The sequence below is a fragment of the Triticum urartu genome, chromosome 1A (assembly GCF_056163025.1).
Source record: "Triticum urartu cultivar PI428250 chromosome 1A, HENAU_Tu73, whole genome shotgun sequence".
Taxonomy (NCBI): domain Eukaryota; kingdom Viridiplantae; phylum Streptophyta; class Magnoliopsida; order Poales; family Poaceae; genus Triticum; species Triticum urartu.
Window position 1 is genome coordinate 413,766,634 of NC_141873.1, and position 10,893 is coordinate 413,777,526.

Consider the following 10,893-nt stretch of genomic DNA (forward strand, 5'->3'; position numbering starts at 1 on the left):
CCTCTAAGAAAAGGGAAAACTTTGTTTTTGTCACTCTAATTTTTGCCAATTTTGCTTACGCCACTCTAGAATTTAACATCTCACTTTTGCCACTCTTTACATTTGACAATACATCACAAATGCCATTCCGTGGCAACACCAATAATTTTTCATTTCACTTTTGCTACTCTTAGCTTTTGACAATGTATCATAATTGCCACTCTGAAATTTTTGTTTTTTGACACTGAATAGCAAAAGTAATATATTGTCAGAAGCTAAGAGTGGCAAAATTAAAATGTCAAATTCTATGATGGCATAAACAAAATTGGCAAAAACTAGAGTGCCAAAAACAAAGTTTTCCCTTAAGAAAACCCCACGACCAGGCCATGGAAGGAGCATCCGAGCGGCGCGCACCTCGAGCTCTGGCCATCAAAGAGAACGTGGGACTCCATGCCGTCGTAGTACAGGCCGGTGCACCAAGGACCATCGCGAGGCGGAGCTGCTGGCGCGGGTGCAAGGCACCCCTGTTAAAAGAGGAAAGCGCATCCATCAGTTACTATTGCATTTGCTTGGTACAGAAGATGAGGAAAAAAGGGCAATCGTGCAGGAGACGAAGAGAGCGAAACTGCTAACTTAATTAGTGGGCGGAGGAGACGGTACGGCCGTACGTAACACACATCGAGAGTTCTAGAATATACGAAAAACGAACGATGAGCTCAACAGCAACCGATGGGCTGGATTTATGGGCTGCATCAGACCTCAATAATGGGCTGCCCCGTTGGTCTGGCTTGATCGAAACCAAACACACATAAATTGATGGAGCGACCGAGTGATCCTAAACGAAAAAGAAAGAACGGGAGGGAGTGGGCAGTTTTTGCTGATGTGGCAACTTGCTGAGTTGGATAGGCTGCATGTTGAGAGAAATAGTTTAGTGGGGATGAACTATTTAGGTATTATAGATTGGAGGACCTCGTGGCAGAGAAGCCGGTGTCGCCCAGCCCGCTCCCACGAGCGGGGGGGGGGGGGGGGGGGGGGGGGCGAACCCACGCGCCGCCGCCTCCAACCCTTCCCCGTCCCCTCCCCCTGCCCGCCGCCGCCGGCTCGCGCCGCTGGGCAAAGCCCGGCCGGCGTCGGTGTCGGCGGGCCCTCCTCCCTTCGACACAGTGTGGTGCTGGCACGGGACAGTGCCCTCGCGCGGATGCGCGCAGCCATGCAGGGCGGCGCGGCGCGGATGCGTCCGGGGCAGCCGGATGGCGGCTCTCTGGTGCGGAGGCGCGGGTGGCTGCAGATTCGCGGCCAGGCGGGGCGTGCCGGCGCGGGGCAGTCGTGGTGAGCTTCTCGGTCCAGATCTGGATCGGGGGCTCCCCGGCCTGCTGCACGTGGGCGGCGCGTCCTGTCGGCGGGCTGGATCCCGGGGCGGCGGCCCTGGAAGGTGGCGGCTGGTGAAGCTCGGGCTTCCCGCGGCGGCATGGCGCGGTGTAGTCCCTATCCAAGGCGGATCTGCATTGGCGATCTCGTGGTTTGGCCACGGATTGGTTCAGATCAGAGACGGTGATGAGTGTGCGGGATCCATCCCGGCGGCTCTCGCGGTTTGGCGAGGTGGGGTGGGAGCCCTCCTCCCAGGCTCTAGGGGTGGCACATTCAGGCAGTGGCTGGTGCGTCAGGGCTCCTACGGTGGCACTGCTGTTGCGGTTGGTCGCCAGATCTAGGCGGCTAGATCTGGGGCTTTGAAAGCGGTCGAGACAGTGCACAGGTTGTTGGGTGGATTTCTTGGAACGGATCCTGGTGAAAACTTGGTCTTTGGTCATTGACCGGAGCCGGTGATGACGATACTCTTATCATCATTTCCTTCATGAAGGCATCATCGAGATGAAGCTCCCAACCCCACCCAATACCTCCGGGGGAAACCCTAGATCAGTTGATCGGATGACGGCGGCATTCGTGTGTCGTTACCCCCTTGGGGGCGGCATTCTTGGAGATGCACTCGGGCTCGAGGGACCAGCGGATGGCATCTGCGGTGGAGCGGTGTTTCTTTCTACATATTCATGGCGGCGGTTCTCGACGGCATGGAGCAGTGGAGGCTTGGCGTCAGATGTGTGGCGAGGGACACGTGCAGGAGGTCGATGTTGTCTGGCGTCGTGGTGGCGTCGATGGCAGAGTGGCCTGACAAGGTCGATGCGTCAGTACATGCTTTGAGGATGGATCGAGGGAAGACGGAGGTGATGGCCCTTTGCAGCGTGTGTGTGTGGTATTCACTGAGAGTGCGCCGGACCGGAGTGTTACCCAGTCCCGCCTATGTGGCTTGGATGGGGCATCCGGCGTTAGATGTTAGGCTTTCGTGCGACGTCTGTTTGGTATTTGGCCTGGACATTCGGCGCACCTTCATCAAGGGGATAGGAATAGCGACATGTGTCGTCTAGATGATAGCCTCGGAGTTACTGTTGTATTATTTTGTAAGGTCTTTGTGAATAATAAATAATATGGCCGCATGCATCACCCAGATGCAGAGGCTGGGGGTGATTCCTCTTTTTCTAAAAAAAGGTATTATAGATTAACCCATTATAGAATTTGTTTTTATTGACATCTCATGGTGACGTTGAAGGCCGGAGAGGAAAATATCTTCTTAATTATTGTACACACTCCTGTAATACGCAATGTGTTTATGATCGTGGTGAAGTACAGACACCCTCTTGCACATGGCCAACATAGACTACGTGTGAAAAACACTCTAGCACGGTTGCTTAGGAGATGATTCAATTTTAGACATATATTTATACACCCTCATAAAAAACCTTGTATGGCCTAAGCAAGGAGACAAGGTGACCCACATGTCAAGGACATAGAAGGATTTTATACACCAATATGTACCTTAATTTTTCAGAATGTTTATTCTATTGGATGTTGACATAGTACGTAATGGACTAGACGACAATGTGATCTGTAAGAGATGTCACACAAGAGTTTTGTTGTGTAGCAAAAGAGAGGTGGCAAATTTCACTGAGCTAAGTAGGGCGTGAATATCAGGGTTGACGTCAAGCTTATTTACAAGATGCCATGTAATAGTTTTTGCTATGTAACAAGAGAGATGAGACTACTTTCACTGAGCCAAGTAAGGCATGCAAATTAGAGTTGGCATCAAACTTCTTTAATAGATGACACACGAGACTTTTGTTGTATAGAAAGAGAGAGGATACTACTTTCACTGAGATAAATAGGCAAGGGTGAGCTCTTACTTGTTAGATTCTAGAGGTACGCATTTTCTAAATTATACTAGATATCATTTTTGTCATATGTTTCAGAACTAGTTCTTAACCAACATATAGTTTAGCGACATGCCAACGTTAATTGTTAAAGTTGACCCTTTGTAGAAGATATTTTTATTGTCATGTCTATATGATGTTTCGCCAAGAGAAAGATGTCTTCTCAACCATTCTACACACTCTTGTAGGGCACAATGTGCTTATGATTGTAATGAAATACATATATCCTCATGCACACTTACCAGTGACAGAGATCGCATGCACCATTCCCCCCTTCACCCCCACCGAGTGAACTTTTTCAAGCATAAGCTAACGTTGTTACTCTACTCTCTTCTATTTTTAGGCTTTTTGGGAACACAGTAGAGACGTGGATACTCACAAACACGTACTTACACTCATCCCTATGAACGCACACATGCACACCCTACCCATATGATCACCTCATAGAGACTAAGCCGATGGTCTTGAGATTGATGAAGTCCACGGGTGCCTTTGTAATCTCCCTAGTTGATTCTAGTTTGTGCTCCCGCTAGTCTCGCAGTTGCTCAGAAAACTTAGGGCATGTATATTAGAGTTGATCTAAACCTTCTTTAAGAGATGCCACACATGAGTTTTGCTGAGTTACAAGAGAAATGATACTACTTTCCCCTGCTAACTAGAACATTTAAGGTCTAACGAGACACACTTTCTCCATTATACCAGATAACATCTTTCATCACATGTGCCACCATAACTAATTCTTAATAAGCATATAGTTCTAGAAGTGTGTAAACATATTTTTGAAGTTGACTCATTATAGAAGTTGTTTTTATTGCCATCTTGAAGTTGACTCATTATAGAAGTTGTTTTCATTGCCATCTCTTGGTGACATTGAAGGCCGAGAGAAAGATATATTCTTGTCCATTTTACACACTCCCGCAAGACGCAATGTTTTTATGATCATGGTGAACTACATACACCCTCTTGCACATGACCACCATAGACTACGTGTGAACACAAATCTAGCACCATCATTTAGGAGATGATTCATTTTTAGACATATCTTTATACACCCTCATAAAAACCTTGTATGACTTAAGCATAGAGACAAGGTGACCCACATGTCTAGCACCATCGCTTAGGAGATGATTCAGTTTTACATGTATCTTTATACACCTTCTTAAATTTTTGGAATGTTTATTCTATTGGTTGTTGACATAGTACTGGACTAGACGACAATGTGATAACGTCTCCCACTTATTTTGGAAACGTGTGTCATGTGCATTAGATTTGACGTCAACCTTCTTTAAGAGATCCCGCGCAAGAGTTTCGTCATGTTCAAGAGAGAGGGAACAACCCTCGTTGAGCGAAGTAGGTTATGGATATTAGGGTTGTCGTCAACCATGTTTAAGAGACGCTATGCAAGAGTGATTGTTGGGTAGCAAGAGAGATGAGACTACTTTCTGTGAGCTAAGTAAGGAAGGCAAATTAGGGTTGACGTCAACCTTCTTTAATAGATGCCACATAAGAGTTTTGTTGTAGAGCAATAGAGAGGAAACTACTTTCATTGAGATAAGTAGGCAACGGTGATTTCTTAATTGTTAAAGTCTAATGGTACACATTTTCTCGATTATACTAGATATCATGTTTTAGTCATATCTTTCATAACTAGTTCGTAATCAACATATAGTTTAGAGGCATGCTAACGTTAATTCTTAAAGTTGACCCTTTGTAGAAGATATTTTTATTGTCATGTCTATATCATGTTGATAGACAAGAGAAATAAGTCTTCTCAACCATTCTACACACTCCTATAAAACACAATGTGCTTATGATCGTAGTGGAATACATATATCCCCCTCCCCCTAGAGTGAAAAATTTCAAGCATAAGCTAACGTTGTTGCTTTACTCTCTTATATTTTTCATACCTCTTTTTTTTGGAGGAGGGGGGGGGGGGGGGGGGGGGGGGAGGGGGGGTAACACAATAGAGACATAGATGCTCATATGCATGTACATACACTTACCCTTATAAACGCACACAAGCACACCCTACCCCTATGACCACCTTCTACAGGCTGGGTTGGCTAGTCTTGAGAATTGACGAAGTCGCCACGGGCACCTCTCTAATCTCCCTAGTGGATTCTAGTTTGTGCCCCCCCCCCACCCACCAAATCTGGTTCAGTGCTTCACCACTGCACTTATATAGACTACGTGTGATCACAACTCTAACACCATCATTTGGGAGATGATACAGTTTTAGGCGAATCTTATACCCTTATAGAAAAAACTATGGCATACAAGAATTTTGTACACCAATGTATACCTCCTTCATTTTGTTTTAGAATTTTTTATCCATCCGTTGTTATATAGTAACACAGACTACAAGACAACGCGAAAGTATCTCCCGCTTGCTTTGAAAACTTAGGGTTTGTATATTAGGGTACAGGTCGCCTTCTTTAAAAGATTCCATGTAAACGAGTTTTGCTGAGTTGCAAGAGAGAGAAGACCACTTTCACTTAGATTTTTGACAAAGGGCGTTTTTATTACATCAAAATGTAGCATCAAGCGGATACAAAGCATAATGTGTGACACCGGCCTCTGTATAACTAAGATGTACACAACCACAAACGAACCATCAAACAGACTATTTATAAAAAAATGACAAGTTGACAAAAGTAAAGCCATATGAGTCCGCTATGTCAATGTCGACGGACGAGGTGGATCAATCCGGAGATTATGCTGCCATTCATGTTGGGTAAAACCCTTCCTGACCACCTACTCCAATCGCATACACGACTTCTTGAATAGCGACTGATACTCCGTTCGATATAGTGTAGACCACATACAAAGTCAGTGCGTACAACGATAAATAATCAACATAAAAAGGATTTATTGTCATTAAAAGCACAATCATTTCTACGTAGCCAAAGCGATCATAGTAAGGTAGACGCTCCCACCGTATTACCGAACTAGATGTGATTGGTATTCTGTCCATGCAGTGACCATATATATTGGTAAGACTTATGGGCATATACAAATTTGACGCAATTTGGATGACTGGCCATATAAAACGCGCAAACTTACATTGAAAGAAGAGGTGTTTGATTGTCTTGTTGGGAGTACAAAAGCTACACTTCTTACTTCCTTGATAGTTGCGTCAAGCGAGATTGTCTTTTGTTAGCACAACTCCTCTATGAAGATACCACATGAAAATCTTAACTTGGCGTGAACCAATCTGTGGTTGGATGGTTAGAGGGACAGTGGTATCCCCAGTCCACCAGGGTTCATGTCCTGGTGCTCGCATTATTCCTGGATTTATTTTATGATTTCCGATGATGTGCTTTCGGTGGAAGAAGACGTTCCCGTCAACGACGAGGCGCGTACGGTGACTTCGCAAATCTCAAGATGATATGCCGGCTCAGTCTCTCGAAGGTGCTCATAGGGAAAGGGTGTGCGTGTGTGCGTTTATAGTGGTGAGTGTACGAGCGCTTGCGTCTGCACTGTGTTAAAAAAATACATTGTCTCCAATATACATATGTGATTTCAGAGGCGTGTGAGTAGTACTCCCTCTGTAAACTAATATAAGAGCGTTTAGATCACTATTTTAGTATTCTAAACGCTCTTATATTAGTTTACGGGGGGAGTAATTGTTAAATTTGACCCATGGTAGAAGATGTTTCCATCATCATCTCGAGATAATGTTGAAGATTAAGAGAATGATCTTCTTGAACATTGTATACACCCTCTTCGGCACAAACGCAATTCTTGAGATGCATCTTGGGATCGACATCATTAATTGTTAGCCATATAGATAGTCAAAGGCGTGGATGCAGTAATGACAGCCACTAGTTATACAACATTAATGAAAGATATATGGCAGGTAGTAATATATATCTAAAATATTGTATTGCGTCAGAGATATATATTTATTTACTGCTAAAATTGCAACAGATATAGTCAAAGATTTTGCAGTAGAGACACAATTTATTAGTCGCTATTTATGGAAATCTTCTGATTTATGGAAGACGAAGATTGGACGTATTTATTATTTATTTTCGTGGAAGGAAGCCGACGTGACCACCAATTCCTCATAAATCCTCGCCCCCCCTTGCTTTGCCTATTTAGTCCTCGCCACATTCTCCGCTTGCAGCATTTCTCGCTGCTTCCCCGCCTATACGTCCCTCCGGAGCTGTTGCTGGCCATCGCCTCACGGGTCTAGCTATATCGCCAAGCACCTAGTGCGTGCGCTGCGAGGTGGGGGCGTGCTGGAGAGGGCGCGATCGATCGGTAAGTGGGGTGTGATTGAGCGCGGCGTGTGGGGGGATGGGGGGAGCGGGGTGGCTTCGGGTGGCCGCGGCGGTGACGTGCGCATTAGCGACGGCGATGGTGGTGCAGAGGGTGGTGGCCTGGAGGCGCTGGCTCCGGGCCATGACGGTGCTGCGTGACGTCGAGGAGAGCTTCGCCACGCCCACGGAGCGGCTGCAGCGGGTCGTCAACTCCCTGGCTGTCGAGATGTTCGCTGGACTCGCGTCTGAGGACGCCAGCAAGGTCCGGATGCTGCTCACCTGCGTCGACTCGCTCCCAGATGTGTACATGCCGATGCCCTTCCTCCTCCTATTTGTTCCTTCTTCTATATCACTTTTCATTGCTATAACTTGATTGATTGTCATCTCAGTTTGCAGAATCGTGATTGTCATCTTATTAATTCGCATAGTGCAACTGGCTGACAAGTTTACAGTATATACCCTGTCATACAATTGTCTTACGTTAGTTCATATTGTGCATGCGACCAGGAGTGAAGAAGGCATATATTACGCCGTTGATATTGGAGGAACGGGCTTTAGGTTCTTGAAAGTGCAACTTGGTGCAGGGTCTACAATCATTAATCAAAAGATCGAGCGTCAACCGGTCAAAAAAGAATTGATGAAAGGCACAAGCGAGGTATGTTTTTACATTTTGTTTCTGCTTCCCTACTAGTTAGTGTTTCTGTATGTGAGTTTTTCTTCTCTTTGCAGGATTTTTTCAATTCCATTGCCTCGACACTAAAGAATTTCATTGAAAGAGAGGGGGATGAAGGAAGGGCACTTGGTTTTACATTTTCTTTTCCAGTGAGACAATTTTCCATAACCTCTGGGTCCTTAATACGATGGACTAAAGAATTTTCAATTGAAGAGGCTGTAAGTTAAAAAAACTACACCCTGCATTGTTCTTTTTTCATTGCATGCATTCAGTTTGAGTGATTTGCCCGATGTGAAAGCTTGGGCTGATGTTAGTATCATTCATCTGCGCCATATTTCTTACGTGGTGCACTAGTACTAGACGATAACAACACGTTCATATTTCAACTAGCACATATCAGGCCTTGTGATGTTTTGTCTCGAGAAATTTGAATATCTTGGTTCATTTGATACATCACAATAGTTTATGTTAACAACGTGCTTTCAGGAAACATTGAAATGACCTGTTGTTTGGCAGGTTTATTACTGTGAATTTGTGATGCAACTACGACACTAATTAGTTTTGTTTTTCTCATGATAAATGCTACATAACACATTGCATCAATATTTTTCTTAAGTATTATATTTGCAGTTGATTCCATTTTATTTTTCAACCCTGGTTCCTTTTACTTCTGAATAATCAGATTGGGCAAGATGTTGCTCAGTGCTTAAACGAAGCACTTGAAAGGAATGGACTAAATTTGAAGGTCAATGCATTGGTATGTTGGCTTATAAGTACGGTGTGTGCAATATTATTCATTAGTAGATCAGAATATATGTCTCTTTTGGCTAATTGTTTCATTTGATGTTCAAATTTTAGATGAATAATACCATGGGCACACTAGCTTTGGGGCATTATTATGATGAGGATACAATAGCTGCGGTGATTATTGGAGCTGGCACCAATGCTTGCTATATTGAACGTAATGAGGCAATCACAAAATGCCAGTGCCTTCTTACTAACTCCGGACAAACGGTATCTTACTTCACTTATTTATTTTGTGTGGAACTTCTTTTTTTGCTGTAGTTGATCGATTTTGTTTTGAAATTTCATTGCTGCATAGAAATTCTGATCATTTAACCGTGTTCATCAGGTTGTAAATGTGGAATGGGGGAGTTTCTGTCCTCCGCAAATACCATTAACTCCTTATGATATATGCTTCTATAATGAGACACCAAATTACTATGACCAGGTAACTCGTCATGATAACTTTCTCTTTTGGAATAACTTATGATAGTTATGAACTGATGACATTTAACCACATTAGGGTTTTGAGAAAATGATATCGGGTATGTATCTTGGGGAGATTGCAAGACTGGTGTTCCATAAAATGGCTCAAGAATCGGATGTATTTGGTACTGATGTTGATGGTTTAGCTATCCCTTTCATCTTAAGGTACCTTCATACTAGGCATTCGTTTCTCTGGTAACAACATATGCGTATATTCTATAGTACTATTCTGCAAATAAATTGCATTAGTTGATATGTTGGATTTGTAGACATTGGATTTGCTTACAATGGTGTTTCATATTCAAAAGTCTTTATAGATTTAATCACTAAAATATATGTCCACCGAGGGTTGTTATATACTTATATTTAGCTTGCCATACACCTCGCATGGGCCTGGAAGCATGCGTCTATTTTAATGGGATTTCTTGGTCAAGTTTTGTACATTTCAGATGTATGCTTTAACAAATATTTTTTGTCTGATTTCCTCAACAGAAAATAACAATGAACATCTTGCACTTCCTCAACAGAAAATAATAAGAACATCTTCCACATAGTGATAGAAATTTTAGTACTTCTTATATTCTCATCCAGCACTCCATGTCTAGCTGCTATCTGTGAGGATGATTCTCTTGACTTGAAGGAAGTCGGAAGCATACTGGAAGAACATCTGAAGGTTAGTTCTCACAGGACAGTGGATAAGTTAGATGTGCAAAAAAATGTTCGATGGTCCTTCCACTAGTTCTAATGTTTCCATTACATTGTACAGATACACAATGTTCCTCTGAAGACTCGCAGACTGGTGCAGAGAGTGTGCGACATCATCACCCAAAGAGCCGCACGCCTAGCGGCAGCTGGAATTGTTGCAATACTGCAAAAACTTGGTCGTGATGGAACGCTTTGTGGCACCACGAGAGTCCGAAGTATGACGGGTGTACCAAAGAGATCAGTCATTGCAATCGAGGGCGGCCTCTACCAAGAATATTCAGTATTCAGAGAATACCTGAATGAAGCCGTGTTGGAGATCCTTGGGGAGGAGATCGCAGCCACTGTCGTTCTTAAAGTGGTGGAGGAGGGCTCCGGGTTGGGGGCTGCTCTCATCGCAGCAGCATATTCGTCGACTAGAAATAACTCCATATAAGCATGATGTAGGTTGAACTGCTGTGCACATGAAAAAGATGGAGAGTGTTCATTCATACTGCAGGGCATGTTTAGAATGGGTGTATTTTTATGTGGGCGTAGGTATTTAGTTTGGTTTTGAACAGAATACCAATGCCCACACAAAACTTAAACCCATTTCAAATAGTCCCTCAAATGTATACAGGATAAAAATTGGTTCTTGTGTAGTCCCTTTCTGATGTTAAGTCGGTGTCTGATGTATATGTGAAACCGGTGAAGTTGTCAATTGTTGTGGACGTATGAGATGTAGTAAAGTTTTCTCAATTGTTGT

At 43.8% G+C, this 10,893-nt stretch overlaps 1 protein-coding gene across 1 annotated transcript; it reads left to right on the top strand.

Moving 5' to 3' along the window:
- The first annotated feature begins 7,364 nt into the window (after window positions 1-7,364).
- LOC125534808 (hexokinase-10-like) lies at window positions 7,365-10,893 on the top strand. Its single transcript, XM_048697903.2, has 9 exons — window positions 7,365-7,807; window positions 8,012-8,159; window positions 8,234-8,395; window positions 8,860-8,934; window positions 9,036-9,191; window positions 9,310-9,408; window positions 9,484-9,611; window positions 10,038-10,119; window positions 10,213-10,893. Exons 1-9 carry the CDS (start codon window positions 7,542-7,544, stop codon window positions 10,582-10,584), a joined length of 1,488 nt encoding a protein of 495 aa, XP_048553860.2. The 5' UTR covers window positions 7,365-7,541; the 3' UTR covers window positions 10,585-10,893.